Here is a 24,686-nt window from a genome sequence, read left to right on the forward strand (position 1 = left end):
CCATGTAACATAAAATTAACCCTTTTAAAGTATACTGCTTAGGAGTTTTTAGTATATTCACAAGGTTTTGCAACCATCACCACTGTGTAATTCCTGGACATTTCTGTTACTTCAAAAAGAAGTGCTGTGCTTATTAGCAGTCACTCTGCATTTCCCTCTGCTTTCCCCTTCCCATGCTCTAAAGGCCCACTAGTCTGCTTTCTGTCTCTATAGATTTGCCTGTTCAAGATACTTCATACAGATGGGGTCGTACACTTTTTTGACTGGCTTCTGTCATTTAGCATTATATTTTCAGAGTTCATCTGTGTTGCTGTATGATTTGGGAACTTCATCTCTTTTTATGGTTGAGTATTCCATCATATGAATGTAACACATTTTCTTTATCCATTAATTAGTTGATGGACATTTAGGTTATTACTACTTTTTTTTCTACTTTTTTTTTCTACAATTATGAATAATGCTGCTGTGAACACTTATGTACACATTTTTCTGTGGGCATATGTTTTCATTTCTTTTGGGTGTATATCTAGGAGTGGAAATGCTAAAGCTTTTGTTTTTTTCAGGAGCTTTCTCCAAATGGTTAGTTCCTTGGGTCCCATATTAAGAGTCGTGTGGTGGACTGCCTGGACTACTCACAGTCCCAGTGGCTGGGTTTCACTTCTGTTCAGGATTCATATTGCCATTTTGAATTCTCCCTTGGGCTGTGGGGTGTTTTGTTTGTTTGTTTGGGGATTTTTCGACTGGATATCTCCAGGTACTGGCTGCCCTGGATGTTGATCTATCTTTATTACTTAGATTTGGGGCATATTTAGGATTTGCAGTGGACACTTGAATAGCTCATTTCTTCTTTCCATTCCTTATGGATTCTCCTGCAACTATTAAGTAGCGCATTTATTGTGTCTGCCTGTGTGTCTGGTAGTGCTCATGTTGTCTAGGTCTGAGGTATTTATTTTAAAAATATATGGTAAAAGTCTTTTTTTTTTTTTTTTTTGGACCCAATTCTTGAGTAATGTGAATCCACAGCAATACAGGATATGTTGGGTTCCCCACATACTGGAGGAGTGCCAGCTCCGACATGTTTGTATTTATTCCTATCAAGTTTCCAAGCTCAGCAGATTTCTTGAAGTCAGAGAACATTGGATTGGGCACCTTGCCTAGGAAAATGCTCCCTGTGTCTCCTTCGAGTGCTTGGGTTGAGTGCTTGTCAGGCATCTCCTTAGATATTTTCAAGACAGTAGTGGAGCCCTGAGAAATAATGGAATGAAGGAGTAAATCGCTAAGCCAGACAGAGTACCCGGGTAATGACTGGCAGAGATCTATGTACAATAAAGCAGATGCCATCGGATAGAATTGGACATCCCTAGATTGAAAGGTTTATAAGGTCAAGGACTGTTTCTTTCCTTCTTTTCACCCCCACCCCCACCCCATCACTGTCCAGGGGTTTAGAGCTATACCTGGCAACACATGTGCTGAATAAATACTTGTTAACTGGGTTAATAAATGTTGAATAGTTTCTGACTCCGTAGTCCTTCTTTATATACTCTTAGCAGTCTTTTTAGTCTCTGCATAATGTAGAAAGCTCTTGTCCTTCCAACCTGAGCCACCTCTTGACTTGCCAGATTTTGGTACTTCTATGAGGTTTCAACCCTATCATCTTTGATAGGAAATAGTAATATGCTGTTTCTGTTCTTACCAGAGGTAGCCACATCTTGTTTGTTATAGCTCCCGGATTCCTTCCTGATTCTTGTCCTCATACTCTGGGAAGTATTCAGATGAATAACTTGGAAAGTGCAAAGTAGGTTGTCAAGAGCCTTACATTTTATTTTGAATTTGAAGACATGGGAGAACCACCTGAATATAGCAAAATTAAAATGACACCTAGGGAAACTTCTTGTGGCAGTGTATAGTCTTGACTAGAGGGGAGAAGGGAGAAACTGCAGAGCAGAAGGCCCTAGGGTCTAGTGCAGTGGTTGAGATGTGACGAGATGATGGCTTGCACTAGGGGCAATTATATGGCAATTATATGATCACTTGGTTATTTTGAGAGCTTTAAGTAGATTAAAGGATGCCTTTTAATAACACTGGATGGTATGTCTTAGATCTGAGGGTGTTTAAAAGTATCCAAGGGTCAGGGCACCTGGGTGGCTCAGTGGGTTAAAGCCTCTGCCTCTGGCTCAGATCATGATCCCGGCCGGGGTTCTGGGATCGAGCCCCACATCGGGCTCTCTGCTCAGCCTCCTCCTCTCTCTCTCTGCCTGCCTCTCCGCCTACTTGTGATCTCTGTCTGTCAAATAAATAAAATCTTTAAAAAAAAAAGTATCCAGGGGTTAATAAGTCTGTTAGATTTTCAAGGCATACATACAGGTTAGATCAGGGAGAGTTTCTTGATGTTTGTGGGCTGTGCCTTTGTAGCACTTGGCAGCAACTCCAGCAGGGGCATCATTAGAGACCTCTTGGCTTTGTCTTCTCTCAAATTCCTGGAATACCTGAGATTTCTACCCTGTGTAGAGATCATTCCCTTATTCTCTATAGGTACCTGCTGCAATGGCAGCCATGATATAGCCCAGCAAACGCTGCTTTCTCAGTGGAATAATTTAACTTGAGCTTGTCTTTTTTTTTTTTTCTTTTAAGATTTTATTTATTTACTTGACAGACAGAGATCACAAGTAGGCAGAGAGGCAGGCAGAGAGGAAGGGAAGCAGGCTCCCCGCTGAGCAGAGAGCCCAATGCGGGACTTGATCCCAGGACCCTGGGATCATGACCTGAGCCGAAGGCAGAGGCTTTAACCCACTGAGCCACCCAGGCGCCCCTTGAGCTTGTCTTAAATGTGAAAAGCCACCCCTTATTTTTATTAGGACTGAAGTTTGTTAATTCCCTTATTCCCATGTGAGAATGAGTAGACGGAAAATGTTTAGGGTCCTAACCTTTTGTCCCAATGGACCTTTACTGACTCAAACCTTCCATTCTTGGTGTTGTACCTACTGTCACAGTGTCATTGGGTCTTTTTTTTTTTTTTTTTTTTAATCTCTACACCCAGCTTGGGGCTTGAACCTCCTGATCCTCAGATCAAGAGTTGCATGCTCTTCCAGCTGCGCCAGCCAGGTGCCCTGGATCTGTAGCTTTTTGCCTAAGAAAAAAATAATGGTGGGTGGTTACTTCCCTGCAATGGCAGTTGAACAGTGTGTGTTCAGAAGTCTGATGGCACTGTGTTCTATTCATCTGTTTAGGGTATTGTTTCTGCAGAAAGTATATCAGCAGGGTTTTTTTTTTTTTTTAAATGTCTTAGCAAGGACATTGAAGCCAGAGAGGCTAATAGTGACAGCCTTCGAGAGAGCTGAGGTTCTTGGGTGGGAGGTAGCAAATGAAGAGCCTGTAGAAATAATCTCCAATGGTGAGGCCGGAAGAATAGCTGCCGGTTCTTTGGGAGATATCTGGGGAACACTCTGCAGCCTTTGTGGTGGGCTCAGCAGTGTGATCTGTGCAGCGTCTTGGGACTTTTGGGCCTTGTATTTTCTCTTGGCTATTCCTCCCACGTCCCAGCATGAGCTCTGTCGGCAAAAGAAATGAGAGAGAAAAGCTTTGATTATGTTACTCAGTAAACAAAGTAAAGAAGCTTTACATTTACCATGTTGATTTTAGAAATTCCCCTCTTCTTCCTTTACAGTGACTCGGTTTAGAGATCTAGACAATGAAGCATGTGTATCTGTTGAATTTAGGGTCCATTTTTTCCAAAGAAATGAGTGTTGGGGAGCTGGGACAATAGTCATCTCAGGGGGCGCCTGGGTGGCTCAGTCAGTTGAGTATCCAACTCTTTGTTTCAGTTCAGGTTATGATCTCGAGGTTGCAAGATCAAGCCCCGCTCTGTGCTCAATGTAAAGTCTGCCTGTCCCTGTCTCTCAGTTCCTCCCCTCTGTTCTCTCTCTCTCTCTCAAATAAACAAATAATCTTTTTTTAAAAAGGTCATTTCAGAAAATGGAAGAGTGTTAAATAGTGTTGTAGTATTCAACGGTGTGGGTAGAAAATGGCCCTAAGGGTCTCAGTCGGTGGAGAGCCCTTTTATCTGGGACTAAAACCTCTGCCCTGCATACTCCACAACTATTTTAGGGCTATCTGAGAAAATTGTGAGGAAGGAACAAGCTGTGTCTTGTTTCTATATCTGTTCGACTTTATGAGTGCTTTGATTTCATTACGATGTGAAACCAACTGAGGGAAAAAAAAGTGAAATGGTGGTTATAGAAGCCTGAATTCTGAAGGGAATTCTGAGGATTATCACGTCTTATGGCATGTTCAAATATGATCCTCTGCTTCCATTTGGAAATAAATTATTATTGGTCTTAATTAATTAATTAATTGGTCTTAATCTTAATTAGGCTGAGGTCCTTGTCAACATTAGATGAAATACTGCTTTAAAACATACAAAATTGGGGTACCTGGGTGGCACAGTTGGTTAAGTGACCGACTCTTGATTTCAGCTCAGGTCTGATCTCAGGGTCATGAGATTGAGCCCCATTTTGGGCTCTGCGCTCAGGACCAAGTCTGCTTCAGATTTTCTCTCCCTCGACCCCTCCTGTTCATGCTCTCTCTCTCTTTCAAATAAATAAATCCCTAAATCTTAAAAAAAAAAAAATACAGAATTATAACAATGTTTCAAAAATGTTTGCATTTTAGTGGTTCACATTTATTCGGTTATTCTAAGTACTATAGCTGGATCTTGTAATTTTTTTAAAACTCTTTATTTAGATTCAATTTAGTTAACATATACTGTATTATGAGTTTCAGGGGAATCTTGTAATTATTTCTTCATAGTAAGATGTTTGTGGTGAAGGAGTTTGGTGAGTGCCCCATCTGCCTGGCCTCAGTCTCTGATAGAACCTCACCTTCTCACAGGGAGAGAAAAGACTTGCCTCAGTTTTGATTATTTACTTATTTGCTTACTCATTTTGCCTCTTTGTTTTTGACCCAAATGACTCCTATAGCGGGAGAGTTTTGTGGAGACCCTAGTAGACAAGTCTGGGAGCTAAGTTGATGAAATTATCTCAAAGACTGCAAGTTTTCTTTCATAATGACAAGAGGCGTTTAGTAGAAGAACTGAGATCCCTTCCGTTTAGTAGAAGAACTGAGATCTTATTTTAAAATACACCACAGACTAGCAGGGAGTGGTGCTGGAGGGGGTGGAATATATACTCAGCACCAGATACCTTTGAAACAATCAAGCTCTGTATGTTGGGGCCTGGTCTAGCGTGTATTGTGTTCCTAGAGCAGGGTTCATCTGGCGACTCTGTCTCTGGCTAGCTCTGAGCCTGGTGGGTTAGGCTGAGTGAAATACAGGCCAGCCATGCTGCTTCAGAGAGCACAAATAAGACTTTAGCAAAGTGCTCTTTGTGTCCTCTTAGGAAGTGACAGACAAACTGGTCAGGTAGTAAAAAGATTTTATTTATTTATTACAGAGAGAGACCACGAGCCAGGGAGACAGAGGGAGGAGGAGAAGCGCTGGCTCCCCCTGAGCAGGGAGCCTGACATGGGGCTTGATCCCAGGATCATGACCTGAGCTGAAGACAAATGCTTAACCAACAGACAGACACCCAGATGCCCCATGAAAAATATTGCTAAGGAGCATTTCAGAAAAAAATGATTGTGCTTTCATCTAGATAAGGAAAGGTATCAAGATGAAGTATTAGCTGAGAGTGCGATGTCTCCTTGCCCCTCAACTTTAAACTGGACCCTGAAGTGAGATTCTGTTTCTAGTGGAGCTCCCATTATGGTCTCATCTCCTTGCTGCTCAGAGAGTGACTTAGATCCTGTTCTGTGAAAAGTCAGTCTATGGCTCTTGGATAGCACAGTCGGTTAAGTGTCCAGCTCTTGGTTTCTGTTCAGGTTGTGATCTCAGGGTCGTGAGATTGAGCCCTGTATCAGCTCCGCACTCAACATGGAGTCTGCTGAAGACCTCTCTCTCTCTCAAATAAATAAAAAAATTTTTTAAAGATTTTATTTATTTGTCAGAGAGAGAGAGATAGTGAGAGCAGAAACACAAGCAGGAGGAATAGGAGAGGAAAAGGAGGCTTCCCGCTGAGCAGGGAGCCCGTCATGGGGCTTGATCCCAGGACCCTGAGATATGACCTGAGCCAAACACCCAACAACTGAGCCACCCAGGCATCCTTCAAATAAATAAATCTTCAAAAAAGAAAAAAAGAAAGAGAAGGAAAGAAAAGCCAGTCTAACAGAGGGTATAGAGCTCACTGAACAGAGCTACTACAGAGTTGTCACAGAGCATTCTGTGTGCTTCCCTTAGGATTTCTTCCTCTATACTTCCTCCTTCCTTCCTCTCCTCCTTTGCTCTTTCTGCTTCATTTTAGTTTTGGCCTTTGGAAACACTGAGTTTTCCAAGATGTTTGAACTATAACATATCCTTGCACCCAAAAGAATGAACCTGGCTGCTTTGCAAAAGATTTCTATAAAAACTACCCTTTTGGGGCACCTGGGTGGCTCAGTGGGTTAAGCCACTGCCTTTGGCTCAGGTCATGATCTCAGGGTCCTGGGATCGAGTCCCGCATCGGGCTCTCTGCTCAGCAGGGAGCCTGCTTCTCTCTCTCTCTCTCTCTCTCTCTCTCTGCCTGCCTCTCCATCTACTTGTGATTTCTCTCTGTCAAATAAATAAATAAAATCTTTAAAAAAAAAAAAACTACCCTTTTACACTAAGAGGTTCGACATACATCTGTTTTAAACCTGTTATTTGGTTCCTCTTGCTTTACTCTTTCTGCAAGTCCATTTGATTGCTGGGTTGTTGAAACTGCTGGTAGCAGCTGCTTACTGACAGCTCTCTTTGTCTTAGGCACTTGCCTTAGAGTAATTGTAGTGCTTGGAAAACACAAAGACCACTTGAGCAGACCAGTTTGGGGGATTGGCAACGCTATCCGGGAGCAGGGTCTTTATGTTAGTCTCTCTAAGAAAATCCCTATGGGGCCATTGCCTGCGAATTTCTTTAGACTTTATGCATCTTTTGATCAGAAGCCACCTCTTCGGTGTGGCAGCTATTATGAGTTGGCTGACTCCCTGGAGGCGTAGAAGGAAGAGCAAGCAGTATGGCAAAAAGAAAACCTGACTTTTGGTTTGGTATGTGTTGCTCAGGAGCTCTGTGATCTCGTGCAGGCAGTTCCATGTATCCCAGCCATACTTCCCATGTGCAGGTTAGGTTTCATATATGCCGTGCTTGTGAGGATTGAGCCAAGTGACATTTGTGAAGAATGTCTTTGTAAACTGTAACTGCCTTGTGAATAAAGATTACTATCTCTAATAAACAGTACCAGTTCTCAGCCACCAGTAGCCTGACTCTCTCATCCTATGTTTGGAAGAAGCACAAATCTGTGAGGAGGGATTGCTGAATATTTCAGCGTGAGTTGTATTCACGAGACTCACATACCTTCTCCCTGCTTTTTGATCCTATCTGTCTCTCTCCATGCTTCAATGGGATGACCTGTTCTGTCGCACAGCAACCATGCTCTCGGTACAAAATGTGATTGTGACCGTGCTTGTGTTGGGAGATCATCAACAAACATGCCAAGCTGCTGGCCAGGAATGTTCTTCCCTTCCTATTTGCTCTTGTACCTCCCCAGTACCTTTAGAAAGGATTCTTGGGGTTTGGTTATGAGCCAGTTGGACCATATGATTCTCTGACCCAAGTCCTTGTCACAGTCACAAAATGAAGTAATCAAGTCTCCAGGAGCAGCAGCTAGAAAGGGAAATGGAAGTGTGGATGTTGAGTTCAGCTGCCCTCAGACCCAGAGTGTGTTAGGAATAACTATATGTAACTTTGTCAAGTGAGGGCTTTGGGCCTGGGAGATAAATTTTAGCAGGTATTGATCTAATTTATGCCTATCTAACACTTTTTTTTTTTTTTAAGATTTCATTTATTTATTTGACAGAGATCACAAGTAGGCAGAAAGGCAAGCAGGGGTGGGGGAAGCAGGCTCCCCACCAAGCAGAGAGCCAATGCGGGGCTCGATCCCAGGACCCTGGGATCATGACCTGAGCCAAAGGCAGAGGCTTTAACCCACTGAGCCACCCAGGCTCCCCTCTATCTAACATTATTGAGAAAGAAGTTGTCTCTGGTTTTATTTTCAAATATCTGATGCCTCTTTAGAAGCCAGACCTGGTTAATTAGACTTGTGGTCTTTGTGGTACCTTTGCTTTAGTAGCTTAACAATCCAGTAATTCAAATGATGAATAAAAATCCTGATGTGTGAAGATGGTAGATAATAGACAGTTACAAGTGGACAACTAAAAATGATGAAACCATTCATTAATGATTTATTAATTTATTATTTATTAATATTTATCCAGCTCATTTATTAATCCAACTCTCCACAGTTTGCTTCCCTAGGAGACACTGGCAGATCTTTACCCTATGAAATCTGAAGAAAGGGCCTGGCCAGGATAGGGAGAGTCACAGTGTATGTAACCTGTACTGGGTATATGTGAGCAGCTTAGGTGTTATAGCAGCTGGGGAAGCAAATCATAGGTAAACCTGATTGCTGTCACTCAGGTGATTTCTCTGTTTATTCTTACTAAAACAATTGGCTGTTCTTTTTTTTTTTTTTTTAAAGATTTTATTTATTTAGTTGACAGAGATAACAAGTAGGCAGAGAGAGGAGGAAGCAGGCTCAGTGCGGAGGGGAGAGCCCGATGCGGGGCTCGAGCCCAGGACCCTGGGATCATGACCTGAGCAGAAGGCAGAGGGAGGCTTTAACCCACTGAGCCACCCAGGCGCCTCCAATTGGCTGTTCTTAACGGTGATGTTGAAAGCATTTCATATTCTCTAGCAGTGGTTTCCTGGCAGCCTTGTGTCTAGCCCTGTGCGGATTGAAAAGAAAAGAAAGCCATCCTAGTGGTAGGGGACTCTGAGGGATTGGAAATCATTGCCTTTGTGACTCCTGAGGGGAAAGCAATCTTCTCAACGTTGGTATGTTAATGAGTGCTCCTGGCAGGAGTTTCCTACCCTGGACAGAAGTCATCCATGGTTCCTGGAGCGGCATATTTGTTACCCTAGAAGTATAAAGACTCCTTGCCTTAGGAATTCCTGAGTATACTGACACTTCCAAGTGGTGAAATAAAAATATGCGAATGATTGTGTTCACAGTAGTGCCTTGTGTCAGTGGCACTGTTCACTCTTCAAACGGCAGCCCACATATTTTGTGGCCAGGGTATACAGATGCACGCTATGACAGCAGTACCTCCCTCCAGAGCCACTCTGTGCTGAGCACTCCAGTCTTCCAGGGATCGTTGCATCCATTCAGTCTTTTGTTCCTTCCACAAGTACTTATTAAGTTCCTTTTCTGTACCAAGTATTGTACTTGCACCTGACGACAAAAGGTCAGAAAGATTTAGCCTGGACACTAAGATCTGGCCCAGCATTTGACAACTAAGTGCTAACATAAAGACACAGGTTCTGACCTGCAGTGACCAATTCCTGTGAAAGCTTAGTCTTTTAGTAGATTGAAATAGTTGTGAAAAATTACCTGACAGGCAAGTGAGGCGAAATGAGTGGCTTTTGATCTGTCTAGTCTCACCTGCTGATTGATGCTAGTCCTTTTTTTATTTTAGCACTTAGAAGTCAAAGTACATTTATTGAGCCCTCACTATATTTCATGCTAAGCTCTTTACATGTATTAACTTAATCTTCATAACCACCTTATGAAACAGGTACTGTTATCCCTACTTTACAAATGAGGAAACTGAAGCACATAGAAGTTAATAAGGTCCTTGTTGGAGGTCATGAGGTGGAGGGAGGCAAGATTCAAACTTAGGGAACCTGACCCAGAGTTCAAGTCCATGTTCTTAAATGATGTGATATACTGCCTCTAGGTAGAAGGATACCATCTTTACCAACCTCCTGTATGGGAGAGCTTGGCAGAGTGATAGTCCCCTGACCTCCCTGCCTGCAGAGTTCTTCTCTTTCCTGGATGGGTTTCCAAGAGCAGATTGCTTGTCCTTAATACAGAGTGGGAGGTGATGAATGCCGTAGGAGGTCCCTTATCTACAGCCCACATGTGAATCTGGTTCTGCCTTTCACCATCTGGGTGACCTTGGCTCCAAGCATGTTTCCTCATCTGTGAAGTGGAGATGATGATACTATTTTATGGGATCATCAAGGGATTAAATAAGATCACATACTTAACCATTTCTGGCTCTGAGTAAGCGCTTAATAAATGATAGCAGATTTTTATTATCATCATCTTCTAGCCTGAGAACAAGCCACGAAACAATTTCTCAGAGACCAGAATCTAGGACCTAGGTAGGTGGGCAGATTTCCTTTGGTTTTGACAAGACAATAATTTTATTCTATGTATTTTTCTTGACTCTTTTGGTGTGAAAAGCAGAGAGGTAAAGCATTATTTGACAGATGTATGGATTCAAGCAAGAAACTGAGGTCCAATTGCAAAGAAATGCCTTGTAGAACTCAGAGCCCTGTCTGAGGAGACACAGAGGACCCTAGAGGGCGGAGAATGAACACAGCGCAGGGGCTAGTTCCAGAGTCGCATCCTCGGTTAGTTCACTTACCAGTGTGGGTGAGGGTCTCTTGTCAGTAGGCAGAGATTTTTTTTCCTCTGCTCTAACACGGATCTGCTGGCTAGTGTTTAATAACCTTACTTTTTCTTGATGTGAAATAGAATTTGTGACTTTTCCAAAATGCAGAGGCAAAGGAGCTCTGTAACCGCAAGTTTATTGAGCCTTTTTCCCCCACCTGTTCCTGTGCCAGACTTCCCCAAAGTGCTTATTTGCCAATGGTCGCTCCTCAGATCTCATGGCTAGCTCACTCTGTAGGCTCCACGCCAGAGTGATGCTGCTGCCGCCGCCGCCAGCACCTCCGCTGCCACCATTGGCCACTCAGGTTCCTGCCACAAGGATGGGACCTGCTGTGAAGCTTCACCTTCTTCCTTTCTGCCTGTCATCGGGGTTGTACCTCTTTTTCCTGGGGCTTTTGCCATGCAGCCAGTGTTCTAAAGAAAGTTTTCAGGCACCACAGTTAAGAGCCCTACCTACCTCTCCAAGGAGATTTGAGTTAGCCATGGACAAGAAGATGATTGAGAGGGCTCCTGTGCCTCTGTGCTGCAGAAGGAAGAGTTTGCCTCTGATAGTGTGCTAGCTCCGAGTCAGGTGGGGGGCTTGCTGGGACTCGTGAGAGTGCGCTGCGTGACATTTGGAGAAGTAGACTCGGCCTAACCTGCCCAAGGACAGCGCCCTGACCCACAAGAGGCAAGGCTGAAGACCGATCTCACCTTCTCCCACACCCTTTCCCTAAGCTTGAGCTTGCTCTGCCACACTGCCCCAAGTCTGTGGCTTCAAACAGCCATTTCCTTTTGTCAATAAATAGGTTCACTCTTTGTAAAATGTTTCAGCTTGGGGACTGGAAAGGCTCTCTGTGCCTTCCTGTCTCTCTTTTTCTCTGAGGGTTGATGTTGATGGCTTCTGTCTTTGTCTTCACAGGGGACTCTAATGATCCATGACAAAGAGGTCACCCTTGAGTACATACCAGGCCCAGATTTTTGGTACTGCAAACGGGTAAGTGCCAAGAATTCCGTTCCTTAGAGGTAAGGATCCAGCCTCACAGCTCCTCTGTGTCTCCAGGAGTGCCCCCTGGTCGTATGCATTGCAAGGGCAAAGCTCTTCTACCTTAGTTTGCTTCAGATAAACCAAGGGTCAGGGCAAGGCCAGCCACCGTTCATGCTTCCCAGCTGCTGCCTGTGGCCATAGAGGGTTCTGGGCCTATTGGAGGCATTTTCTCAAGGGACACACACCAGGCTTTTTAATTGATTATGAATTGCATTGACTTACAGCCTCTTCCTGGTGATGCTTCCTGAGGGTGGTTATAGGGAATTAGTATTGGGAGAGGTTGGATCTATGAGAGGTACACACTTTTTGGATATTATAGGTTTCCAAGGATATAGAACTTCATGGCATTTTACCTCTCTTAAAGTCTAATAGTCAGGCGCCTGGGTGGCTCAGTGGTTGAGTGACTGCCTTCGGCTCAGGTCATGATCCCGGACTTCCAGGATCGAGTCCCACATCGGGCTCCTGTCCCCCTGGGGAGTCTGCTTCTCCACTCTGACCTTCTTCTCTCTCATGCTCTCTCTCACTCATTCTCTCTCAAATAAATAAATAAAATCTTTTTTAAAAAAAAGTCTAATAGTCTTCTAGAATGGCATATTTAAAGATTTTAGGATATACTCTTCAGATTTTATTTATCTGAGAGAGAGAGCATGAGGTGGGGGGCGGAGGGTTGCCGAGGGAAAAGCAGACTCACCGCGGACCAGGGAGCACAATACAGGGGTCAGTACCAGGACCCTCCATCATGACCCAAGCTAAAGGCAGATGCTTAACTGAGCCACCCAGGTGCCCCTAGGCTATACTCTTACTGGAAGTCCAGCTGGCTTGCAAATGAGCATGAAAATAAAATTTGTCATTTTTTATTGCTGCTACTTAGTTTCAGAAATAATTATGAAAAATTTATAAAATTTCTGAACCATGATTTATTAAAAGTTCATTATAGAACTTGATAAAACTCAGTAAAAACTTCAGCTTGACATTTTATTAGTCTCAGTGAAATATCATTTATATAGCTGTGGTTGTCATTAGTCAAAGCACTCATATATCATGGTGTCATTTTAGGAAAACGTTTAACTTTTTAGGGCGCCTGGGTGACTCAGCTGGTTAAGCATCTGCCCTTGGCTCAGGTCATGATCCCGAGGTCCTGGGATCGAGCCCCACATCAGGCTCCCTACTCGGTGGGGAGCCTGCTTCTCCCCCTCCTCTCTCTCTGTGTCTCTCATGAATAAATAAATAAAATCCTTTAAAAAAATTTAAAAATTGTATTAAAATACACATAACATTAAATTTATCATTTTAACAATTTTAAAACACATAATTCACTGGCATTAAGTACATTCACAGTGTGGTACAACCACCATCATGTCTAGTTCTAGAACTTTTCATCACTTCAAAAGAAAACCCGTATCTATTGAATAGTCACTCCTTAGTCTCCTTTCCCTCATTTCCTAATAAACCACTAATCTTTCTATCTCCATGGATTTGCCTGTTTTAGACATTTCATGTAAGCGGAGTCATAGAACATTTGACCTTTTGTGTCTGCCGTTGTTCAGTAAGCATGTAGTCAGGGTTTCTCCATGTTGTAGTGTGTATCAGTATGTCACTCATTTTTATGGATGAATAATAATATATGGCTATACCACATTTTGTTTATCCATTCGTCATTTTATGGACATTTGGGTTGTTTCCACCTCTTGTCTGTTATGAATAAGACTGCTGTGACCATTCATGTACAAGTTTTTGCCTGAACACACATTGTCAAATCATATGGTACTTTTATGTTTTAACTCTTTGAGGAATCACCAGGCTATTTTCCAGAGACAGCAGCTGCACCATTTTACATTCCCACCAGCAACATATGAGAGTTCAATTTTATGCATGCCCTTGCCAACATTTGTAATTTCAACCCTTTTTTAAAATTTTTTTTTATTTTTAAGTAATCTTTACATCCATTGTGGGGCTCAAATTCACAGCCCCAACATCGGGGTGACACACTTTACCAACTGAGCCAGCCAGGCACCCCAGCCCCTTTTTTGGTAATAGCTATCCTAAGTGGGTATAAAATAGTATCTCATGATTTTAATTTGCATTTCCATAGTAACTAATGATGTTGAGCATCTTTTTTTGTATTTATTGCCACTTTTGTATCTTCTTTGGAGAAATGTTTATTCAAGTACTTTGCCCGTTTTTAATTGGGTCATTTGTCTTTTTGTCGTTAAGTTGTAAGAGTTCTTTATACTGGATTCTGGATATAAATCCCTAATCAGATATGTGATTTGCATTTATTTTTTCCCATTCTGTATGTTGTCTTTTTCCTTCTTACAATGTTTTTTGCACAAAAATTAATTTTGATAAAGTCCGATTCAGCTGTTGTTTTCTTTTGTTGCTTATACCTTTGGTGTCAGGAAACAATTGCCAAATCCGTGGTGATGAAGATTTACCCCTGTGTTTTCTTCTAAGAATTTTATAGTTTGGGCTTTTATATTTAAAGCTTTTATCTGTTCTGAGTTAATTTTTGTTCATGCTATGAGCTAAAGGGCAGCTTCATTCTTCAGCGTGTGTGTATCCTCTTGTCCCAGAATCATTTGCTGAATTAACTATTCTTTTCCCATTGAATAGTCTTGCTCCCTTGTTGGAAAGCAGTTGACCAGAGATCTGTAGGTTTATTTCTGTAGACACTCAGTTTTATTCTGTCGTTGTATATTTTTATCCTTACATTAGTACCATGCTGTTTTGATTATTTTAGCTCTGTCATAAATTTTGAAATTGGTAAGTATGTCTTTCACCTTTGTTCTTTTTTAAAGTTCTTTTGGCTATTGAGTGTCTTTTACAATTCCATATAAATTTGAGGGTTAGCTTTTCCATTTCTACATAAAGACCATTAGGATTTTTATAACATTTAGTATTTTAATAGTGATTGCCTCTACAGTTTGAGATTATGGGTGATTTCCCCCCTCTTATACTTTCTGTATGAGCTATAAGCACATGTATTGTTTCTTTTATAATCAGGGATGGAGGGAGCCAGGATTAAAGAGACAATTTTGAACTCAGTTTTTTTTTTAAGGTTAATTTACTTATTTTCAAGAGAGAGTGAGCAAGAGAGTGAGCATATGAGCAGGGAAAGGGGCAGAGAGAGAGGGGTACCTCAGAGATCATGATCTGAGCTGAAACCACGAGTTGAATGCTCAACCAGCTGAGCCATCCCTGTGCCCCAAACTCTGCTTTCTGTTACCTGGCAGAGAGCAAATTTTGATATCTGATGTAAAAATTACATAGCTATTGCTAAAACTGTTGCTTGAAAGAACAGAATGGCTTAGTTACATTGTCCCCTAAGATGACAAGCCACTTGCTTAGCTGTCTCAGGGGTACTTGTAATTTCTGCACTTTTTTGGAAGGAGTGCACCAGCCCTGCATATGTGACCTTTGACCTGATGTAGAAGCTGCCAAAATATAATATTTATGGCAGTATTATATGTAATGTCCTGGAAGTGGAAACAACAAAAAAATCCATCAACTGATGAATGGATAGACCAACAACATGCAGTACAGCACTACAGTGATGTTATTTGGCAGTTAAAAGGAATGAATGAGGGGCACCTGGGTGGCTCAGTGGGTTAAAGCCTCTGCCTTCGGCTCAGGTCATGATCCCGGGGTCCTGGGATCGAGCCCTGCATCGGGCTCTCTGCTCAGCAGAGAGCCTGCTTCCTCCTCTCTCTCTGCCTGCCTCTCCACGTACTTGTGATCTCTGCCTGTCAAATAAATAAATAAAATCTTTAAAAAAAAAAAAAAAGGAATGAATGAGGCTCCTGAGTGGCACAGTCAGTTGAGCCTCCGACTCTTGTTTTGGCTCAGGTAGATGATCTCTGTCTTGTGAGATCAAGCCCTGCATCAGGCTCCTTGCTAAGGGCAGAATTTGCTTAAGATTCTCTCTCCCTCTGGCCCTCCTGCTTGTGTGCACACGCACATACCCTCTCTTTCCTCTCTCTCTCAAATAAATAAATCTTTAAAATAAATAAAAGGATGAAGTGCTGCAACATGCAAAAACATGGATAAACTTTGAAAATACTATGCCAGACACAAAGCACCTTATATTGCACTATTCCATGGGACTGGTGGTGAAAGTGCAAAATGACTCCACGAGGTTCATTGTTAAGTCAATGAAAGTCTTCTAAGGGTCTCTGGGTGGCTCTGTGGGTTAAGCCTCTGCCTTCAGCTCAGGTCATGATCCCAGGATCATGGGATCAAGCCCCGCATCAGGCTGTCTGCGCAGCAGGGAGCCTGCTTCCACCTCTCTATCTGCCTGACTCTGCCTATTTGTGTGCTCTGTCAAATAAACTCTTTAAAAAAAAAAAGAAAAGAAATATTCTAAAGGTAGATTGTGGTGATGGTTGCACTCTGTGTATACTGGAAATCATGGGGGTGCTTGGGTGGCTTAGCTGGTTAAGTATCTGACTCTTGGTTTCAGGTCAGGTCATGATTTCGGGGGTCATGAGATAGAGCCCTGCATCGGGCTCCACTTTCAGCATAGGAATCTGCTTGAGTTTCTCTGTTTCCCTCTACTCCTCCGCCCCTTCCCCCCTCAAATAAATAAATTAATTAAAAAAAAAAAAAGAAAGAAAGGTTAAGCCCCTGCCTTCAGCTCAGGTCATGATCTCAGGGTCCTGTGATCGACGCCTGCTGAGCAGAGAGCCTGCTTCCCCCTCTCTTTCTGCCTCCTGCCTACTTGTGATCTCTCTCTCTCTCTCTCTCTCTCTCTGTCAAATAAATAAGTAAATAAATCTTTAAAAAAAAAAAAAAAGAAACAGGTGAACATTATGGTACTTAAACCAAGGTTAGGATCCTGACTTCACCATTTACAACTCTTTTGTAGTAACAAGCAACTTCCAAATCCCAGAGACTTAAGTCCATTTAAATGGACAGACATATACTTCATGGGTCATTGCTTCTGTTTTGCTCTATGACCTCTCATTCTGGGACCCACCTAGAAGGAGCAGTCCCAATGTGGCACTGCTATTCCCCTGCCTAAGAGAGAGAGCTCATGCTCCCAGCCAATGGCTCTTAGAAGCTTTTGCCAGGCCATGTTCACTCACACTCTGTTGGCCAAAGTGAGACACGGCCAGAGTTGCCCATGGAGCGAGAAGTGCATTCACCCTGCAGGGAGGCATCGCAGTTGCTGGACAGTGGGCAGGGCTGTGCCTATGATTCTGCCACTCACCGAGAAGGGACCAAGGAGATAGTCGGTTATGACCTTACTCGAGTACTCTCTCCAGGCCTCAGTTTCATCTTCTACAAAATGAGGAGATAATAGTTGTCTGAATCACTTCAGGTGATGGTTTGTGGAACAGGCCTGGTACCTAGTGTGTGCTCTTTACTCATTAGCTTCTGAACTGTAGTGGTCATTGTTCTCCTCCATCTCGCATGCCCTCCTACTCCCCCTACAAGGTCCTACTCAATAGCAGCCTTATCTTCACAGTTCCTGTTCCTTGGTTTCCTGCCAGCCAGCGTTCTGTCCTCTACTACTTGGAAGCTCACTGGCAAATGTTTAGCATCTTTGGAATTGGGTAGTGTGCTTTTACCTTTTTATTCTTAGTTTCAGACAGGAAAAACTACATTCACATTGCAAAGTGCCTCTTCCCTTGTTTGAGTGAATGAATGTTCCTTTTCCGTTTAACATCCTCAGAAGAGCTGCCAGAGGCACTACTTACATATCTTCCTCTTCTTTCCTTGCTCCTTATTTATTTGTTTGTTTAAAAATTTTAATTACTGGGACGCCTGGGTGGCTCAGTTGGTTGGACGGCTGCCTTTGGCTCAGGTCGTGATCCCGGAGTCCCAGGATCGAGTCCCGCATCGGGCTCCCAGCTCCATGGGGAGTCTGCTTCTCCCTCTGACCTTCTCCTCGCTCATGCTCTCTCTCACTGTCTCTCTCTCAAATAAATAAATAAATAAAATCTTTTTAAAAAATTTTTAATTACTTAACAGAGAGAGAACACAAGCAGGGCGAGTGGCAGGGAGAGGGAGATGCAGGCTCCCTGCTGAACAAGGAGCCTGATATGGAATTCCGTCCCAGGACTGTGGAATCATGACCTGAGCCAAAGGCAGATGCTTAACAGATTGAGCCACCCAGGTGCCCCTCCTTGCCCCTTTTTAAATCAGTGTTTGAGAAAGGAGCGTTGCAGTTGAATTACCAGCTCCAGCTTAGCCTGAATGGGCCTGAAGTTCAGGACCAAATGTTGGATGCAACTGTGAGGGGCAGTGGCTTTGGGGCAGTAGTATTGTATAAACCATTTAACAGTCCAGTTTTCTTTTTTTTTTTTAATTTAAAAGATTTTATTTATTTATTGATAGGCAGAGATCACAAGTAGGCAGAAAGGCAGGCAGAGAGAGAGGAGGAAGCAGGCTCCTCGCTGAGCAGAGAGCCCGATGTGGGGCTCGATCCCAGAACCCTGGGATCATGATCTGAGCCGAAGGCAGAGGCTTTAACCCACTGAGCCACCCAGGTGCCCCAACAGTCCAGTTTTCTTAGTTAAATTTATTTCCTGTAGAAATCCGTGTCCTCAGCAAAGGCATTTGGGATTGCTCTAGTATCCACGTGCCCTGTTAGAAGGCAGCTGTCGAACAGCAGCTCACCTCATTCTGTCTGCCAGCTGTGAGGAGTGGGGAGACATCAGATTTGTTAGGCTTTATGGTGATCTGGGATATGGCTTATTTCTTTCACGTTTGGCAGGTGATGTTGTGTTGGATAAACACAAGATTTTTTTTAATGTTTTTGGTCAAATTGAAGTCTTTCCCTTTCCCATGCAGTGTAAGGCCAGCGTAGCTGGACACCGATCTTCATGTTCACTCTGCAAGTGCTCAAGAGAAGGTGAGTGATGGTAGAGGTGGTAGTGGTAGTTTTGTGTATTGATCAAAACAAAGCTCATGCTCTCTTTGGCTTTTAAGAGTGGTCATCCCTAAATACAAGTTGATCTATAAAGCTCTTGGAAGTGCGATGCGATCTCTAACTTCGTGTTACCTGTTAGTGAATGATATTGGATCTCAGTTCCACCAGGGGAAGGAGATGATGGGTTGCCAGATCCTCACATTGAGGGAACTAAATGGGCAGCTGACCAGAGGTCAGAAGAAGTGTTATTTAGAATACATTTAAGGATGTGAGGTTGAAAAAGAATCTCCATGGCATTCAGCCATGTGACCCTTATCCCCTACTGCTTTGTAGTTACTGAGAATCATCTGCTATCAGGATCGTTTTCTTATTTACGCTCTATATAAACATTTCAGGATCTTCAACAGAAAAATATTTGTAAAGTAACAGTAAAAAATGAACAAGAGAAAATAATCAGATTTATATGTTGTTTGTGTTTTTAATTTTATTTATTTTTAAGATTTTATTTATTTTTTTTTTTAAAGATTTTGTTTATTTTATTTATTTATTTGACAGACAGAGATCACAAGTAGGCAGAGAGGCAGGGAGAGAGAGAGAGAGAGGAGGAAGCAGGCTCTCCGCGGAGCAGACAGCCCGATGTGGGGCTCGATCCCAGGACACTGGGAACATGACCCGAGCCGAAGGCAGAGGCTTTAACCCACTGAGCCACCCAGGCGCCCCAAGATTTTATTTATTATGTCAGAGAGAGTACAAGCAGGGGGAACAGCAAGCAGAGGGTGAAGCGGGCTTACCACTGAGCAAGAAGCCTGATGTGGGACTTGATCCTAGCACCCTGGGATCATGAGCTGAGCCGAAGGCAGATGCTCAACCAACTGAGCCACCCAGGCATCCTGGGTATATGTTGTTTTTATAAACGAATAAACCTACCAGCTTCTCAGTCACTTAACTTTAAGTCAGTTTCTCCAGAGAACCTTTAGATAGGCAACCTTAAAGAGTCTGTCAAAGGCATCTGTAACAACAGTCCTATAGCAATGACTTTTTTTTTTGAAGATTACTAATTTACATATTGACAGATAGAGCAAGTGCATAAGCAGGGGGAACAGCAGAGAGAGAGGGAGAAGCAGGCTCCCTGCTCAGCAGGGAGCCCAAGCCCAGGACTCTGGGATCATGGCCTAAGCCAAGGCCTAAGCCACCCAGGTGCCCCAGCAATGACTGTCATATCCCTGTTTTTGATAATACACATTCAGAGCTAGGGCATGACCATAAAATATAGTTCAATGTGGGGTGCCTGGGTGGCTCAGTGGGTTAAAGCCTCTGCCTTCGGCTCAGGTCATGATCCGGGGTCCTGGGATCAAGCTCCACGTCGGACTTTCTGCTTAGCAGGGCCTGCTTCCCATCCTCTCTCTCTCTGCCTACCTCTCTGCCTACTGTGTTCTCTGTCAAATAAATAACATCTTAAAAAAAAAAAAAATACAGTGTAGGGATCCAGGTAGCTTTTAAAGGACCTGTTGGTTCCAAGTTTAGAACTTAGTATGTCTACAGTTTCTTAGCCTTTTGGCCTGCAGTGGAGATTCTACTCTCTAGTGAGGACTGTGAAACAGGTTCTGAAAATCTTTAAGGAAGGCTCTAGATGCTGTAGAAGCCAACCCAACTTGTGAGAAGGTGAGTAAATAACTGAGATTTTTAGTTTGCATTACTTCAGATTAGGCAGAATTGTGTGTATTTCCCCTGAAGAAGGACTTCTTTCTCTGTATATTCTAACAAATGAATGGCTGGTTTATAAATACCCTTGGGTGCCCTGCCACTAAGAGGGCTGATACAGCTTTAACCTGGAAACATGTAAAGCAGGTGTTCACTAGTTGCTTATCACTGCTGTTAAGTTATCTCTACATTGGTCCTATAGAATGTATTTTTTTGAACGCCTGGCTTCCTGTGAACCCTTCAAGAATGAATTCATTGCAAAAATATGTTCCTAATTAATTGGACAAATTGTCCTGCTATAGAAAGAGATTTAAAATGAATCATTTATATTTCGGAGGGCATTTGCTCATTGTAATTCTTTGCAAATGAATGAGCTATACACAGGTAGGTCTGTTAGCTTCCCCAGAGAAGAGGGCACCTGTGATCTTACAGAATTTTAGATGGCTGTTTTAATACTATAACACTGGAAGAAGGAAGACTCCTAGTTGGGATATACGTTTCTACCAAACTTCTGGCAATTACCAAAGATAATTTTGTTCCCAAATCTGTTCTTATCATTGGTTTAAATAGTTAGGCCCAGCATCTCATGAAGGATTTCTTATATTTAAGTGTTTGAGAAGTGGTAGAAAACTCCTAAGATGAAATTTAAATACTTGAGTGGCTTCTTTGAACTATTTCATGTGCTTTCTCATTGGCCTGGCTTAAAATCTATTAAAGGACATTTTTTGTAGCTATTTCTGGGACTATTAAAAGCATTCCATGAGTATTTGGTAGCAGGTAAGGAGGAATCACAGCAGTAATGTTTTTGGGATGAAACCTGCTGGAGACTCTCTTTCTGTTTCTGTTTCTATAGTGACAGAAGCCAAGCAAGAATTAATAACCTATCCTCAGCCTCAGAAAACATCCATACCAGCACCATCAGAAAAACAACCCAACCAGTCCCCAAGGTCAGCTGATAAGGAACCTGAACCCAAGAAGAGAGAAGAAGGACAAGAACCACGCTTGGGACATCAAAAGAGAGAAGGAGAAAGGTATCTACCTCCTCGAAGGGAAGGACTCACCTTCCGAAGAGACCGAGAGAAGGAACCATGGTCTGGGGAGACACGCCAGGATGGGGAGAGCAAAAGTAAGTGATTTGTCAGGGCACGAACCAGCCTGTGACCACGGCAGTTAGAGTATAGGTGTTCTGTTTTGTGGTTAGGTACCAGGTGTTTCCCACACCCTAGTAAAACTGTTCAGCCTGATTGTGGAGGCTGTTGCTTTCTGCAGGCATTGCTGTAACCAGTCAGAGGAACTTGCATCCTCCAAATAGCAAATTGCTATTCAAATACAGCAAGACATCATTTTAGTATTTTAGTATTGACGAAGAAATGTTTGAAGTGTATAACCCAGCAATGTTTTATAGAATCAGCCTTGCTAGAGCAGAGTAGCATCTGCAGTAAAAAAGGACAATCAGGCTCTGGCGGCTTTGAAAATTAACCTTTCTCTCTTTCCTTGCTCCTCCCATTCATATGTGGTTCGTTCAGCAATTATGCTAAAGCGCATCTATCGTTCCACTCCACCTGAGGTCATAGTAGAAGTGCTGGAACCCTACGTCCGCCTTACTACTGCCAATGTCCGTATCATCAAGAACAGAACCGGCCCCATGGGCCACACTTATGGCTTTATTGATCTCGACTCCCATGCGGTAAGTTTCCTCTGCCTTGGAATGGCCAAGGGACAGTTGGCTATAGAAACCTTAAGAAGGTTTGAAGGACTTCCTTGTCATTGGAATTCTCATGTGCTACCTGGTATCAAAAACCCTCTTGTTCTTTCCTTTAGGTGTAATGTTCATTCAAAGGAAGGGACTGCCTTTGAAAGTTAGAACTCTGAGCATTTTTCTAGATTTGGTTTTGTCTTTTGGTATTTACAATGTCCAATTAAAATAACATGAGAACTTAGTTACTTGTGAAGAATCTGTGTACTGAACCTTGCAAGCTTTAGTAAATTTTCTAGTTTCTTAAATTTGTTTTGCTCAGCCATAAATGATTTTATATTTGATGGTAACAGGACATATTCTCTTTTTCCTTAAAATGTTGTTTAAGAGATTCCTGTGGCTTGAATTTTTAGTTGTGGGGCCCTTTTCTATGGAAATAACATGAAAGTAGTAATGAAAATCCTTGATATTTTTCTTTTTTTTTTTTTTTTTTAAGATTTTTTTTTGAGAGAGAAAGGGCACGAGTTTGGGTGGGGGTGGCAGAGACAGAGGGAGAAGCAGCCTCCCCACTGAGCAGGAAGCCCGACGGGGGACTTGATCCCAGGACCCTAGAACCCTGGGATCATGACCTGAACCAAAGGCAGATGGTCGGGGCACTGGATGGCTCAGTGGGTTAAAGCCTCTGCCTTTGGCTCAGGTCATGATCCCAGGGTGCTGGAATCAAGCCCCATATCTGGCTCTCTGCTCAGCGGGGAGTCTACTTCCCCCTCTCTCTGCCTGCCTTTCTGTCTACTTGTGATCTATCAAATCAATAAATAAAATCTTTTTTAAAAAATTAAAAAAAAAAAAAGGGCAGGTGGGCAATTGACTGAGCCACCCAGGTGCCCCTCATTGGTATTTTTTAGATTTCATGTTTAGAAGTCACAAGAGACTTCGTAAACCATATTTGATGCAGTGAGAGTTGCAGCCTAAAAGAAGAGGATTTGAATTTCTGATATCAGTACCAGAAACTGATGTCTACTGTGATCACTATTCTGATCAGCCCTTCATCTGGAGTTGCCTATTTTTGCCAGTTTGCTCTTACTATTATAATTATAGCCAGAACATAATGTTCAGTAAATTTTTCTTTTGAGAAGGAAAATCCACGTTTAGTTCTCTTTCAAAGGACATGGCCTTTTCTCTCTTTGTGCTGCAATTTGTCTTTGGTTTCCCAGGAAGCTCTTCGTGTAGTGAAGATCTTGCAGAACCTTGATCCACCATTTAGTATTGATGGGAAGATGGTAGCTGTAAACTTGGCCACCGGAAAACGAAGGTAAGGCGGAGGAGTGGGGCTCCTTTGTGAGTCCCCTACTCAAGTTCTTGGGAGGCAACTCCTAAAAGGTAGAGATAGTAAGACATGGTACCTTCCCGTGTGGATTTCTTCAGATATGTGTACATGTTTTCTTTTTCTGTAGCTTGGCTTATTCTGACTCTAGTTTTCTTTTTTTTTTGTTTTTGTTTGTTTGTTTTTTCCTGAAATAGCAGTACTAGGTACTTTAGTGCCTTCCCTCTTCACTGCCTGGTATCTTTGGGTTCCAAATGATACAGTCTTGGATGTGGAGAAGAATCTCGATACATCCTTGCCCCTTGGAATCCTAAGAAAATGCTGTCCTGACTCCACACTCCCCTGACCCTGTTCATGCCTCCATGGTACCAGGAAATCTGATTCCCCTTCATTCTTATACTTACCTTGACTTAGGAGTGGTCACTGGGAAGCGGCTATATCAGAGAGGCAGGCTTGGAGGATGGGGCAGATCGTGCTCTGGCACCTCAGCTCGTTTGCTGTTCTGCTCCAGCAGCAGCTGTGTAGGAGGAATCTCTGTACTGCCGGGCCTGCTTGCTCTGGATCCATTTCTTTCCCTGCAGAATGGGCAAAAGTTAGTTTCTTGGCAAATCCATAGGGTTAGCAATTCTCAAATGGCTTTTTGTAGCAGACTCAAGATGTGTTGTGTTATTTGTTGCAGAAATGATTCTGGGGACCATTCTGACCACATGCACTACTATCAGGTAGGCTTCAGCAGCTGGGGAGTGCTCTGTCAAAATCCTCAAGTGACTGGAAGAGTCATCTTGAATTTTCTCCAGCGGGTGACTGGTAAGGGCTATCAGAAGTTCCATAATTTTAACTAGCCTTTCTGTGATAGGGTAAAAAGTATTTCCGAGACAGGAGAGGAGGAGGCAGAAATTCAGACTGGGCTTCAGATACAAATCGACAAGGACAACAGTGTGAGTCACTTGTTTTATTTTTGTTGCTCTTTTTGACTTGACTGCTCATTAATTGAGATCTTTGTGGTCACAGAGTTAGCAAGAAATACCATTAACTGGGGATGCTTATTCAGAGAGCACCGTCTGCACGTTCTGCACCTGTGTGGGTTGGCTGGCCCCATGCTTGGGTTGTTCTCAGTCCCACAGCAGGGCTCCACTGGACAGGGACTAACATTGGCTCTGGTTTTATTCCCGCTAGCATCATCTGACTGCTACATATATGATTCTGCTACTGGCTACTATTATGACCCTTTGGCAGGAACTTACTATGACCCAAACACCCAGGTGAGTTTTTGGTTTGTTTACTTTATCCGTGATTCTTTTGAGAAAAGTACCTATAATTTGTTGGTTTGAAGATTTTATTCCCTGGATTTTTGGTTGCTTATTACATGAAAAGTGGAAAAGTTTAAATCTCATGGAAGTTTAAGTACTTCTCTGTTTCTGGCAGCTGCTGTTACACTGTCTGTATCTCATGTCTAGCCTGGTGTTTTTTGAAGTCCACATCGT

At 42.8% G+C, this 24,686-nt stretch overlaps 1 protein-coding gene across 4 annotated transcripts in view; it reads left to right on the top strand.

The window, feature by feature from the left end:
• Window positions 1–24,686, top strand: part of RBM6 (RNA binding motif protein 6) — a 106,297-nt gene that overhangs the window by 71,611 nt on the left and 10,000 nt on the right. For 3 of the 4 annotated variants that reach the window (XM_059389767.1, XM_059389770.1, XM_059389768.1), the window contains 8 exons: window positions 11,482–11,556; window positions 18,403–18,463; window positions 21,036–21,308; window positions 21,709–21,869; window positions 23,093–23,190; window positions 23,882–23,924; window positions 24,059–24,140; window positions 24,379–24,464. In XM_059389767.1, coding sequence (XP_059245750.1) covers window positions 11,482–11,556; window positions 18,403–18,463; window positions 21,036–21,308; window positions 21,709–21,869; window positions 23,093–23,190; window positions 23,882–23,924; window positions 24,059–24,140; window positions 24,379–24,464 — 879 coding nt within the window. Of the gene's footprint in view, window positions 1–10,441; window positions 10,541–11,481; window positions 11,557–18,402; window positions 18,464–21,035; window positions 21,309–21,708; window positions 21,870–23,092; window positions 23,191–23,881; window positions 23,925–24,058; window positions 24,141–24,378; window positions 24,465–24,686 lie in introns of those variants that run through there. The other variant, XM_059389769.1, reaches the window with a different exon arrangement.

This window comes from Mustela nigripes, chromosome 2, assembly GCF_022355385.1.
Source record: "Mustela nigripes isolate SB6536 chromosome 2, MUSNIG.SB6536, whole genome shotgun sequence".
NCBI lineage: Eukaryota > Metazoa > Chordata > Mammalia > Carnivora > Mustelidae > Mustela > Mustela nigripes.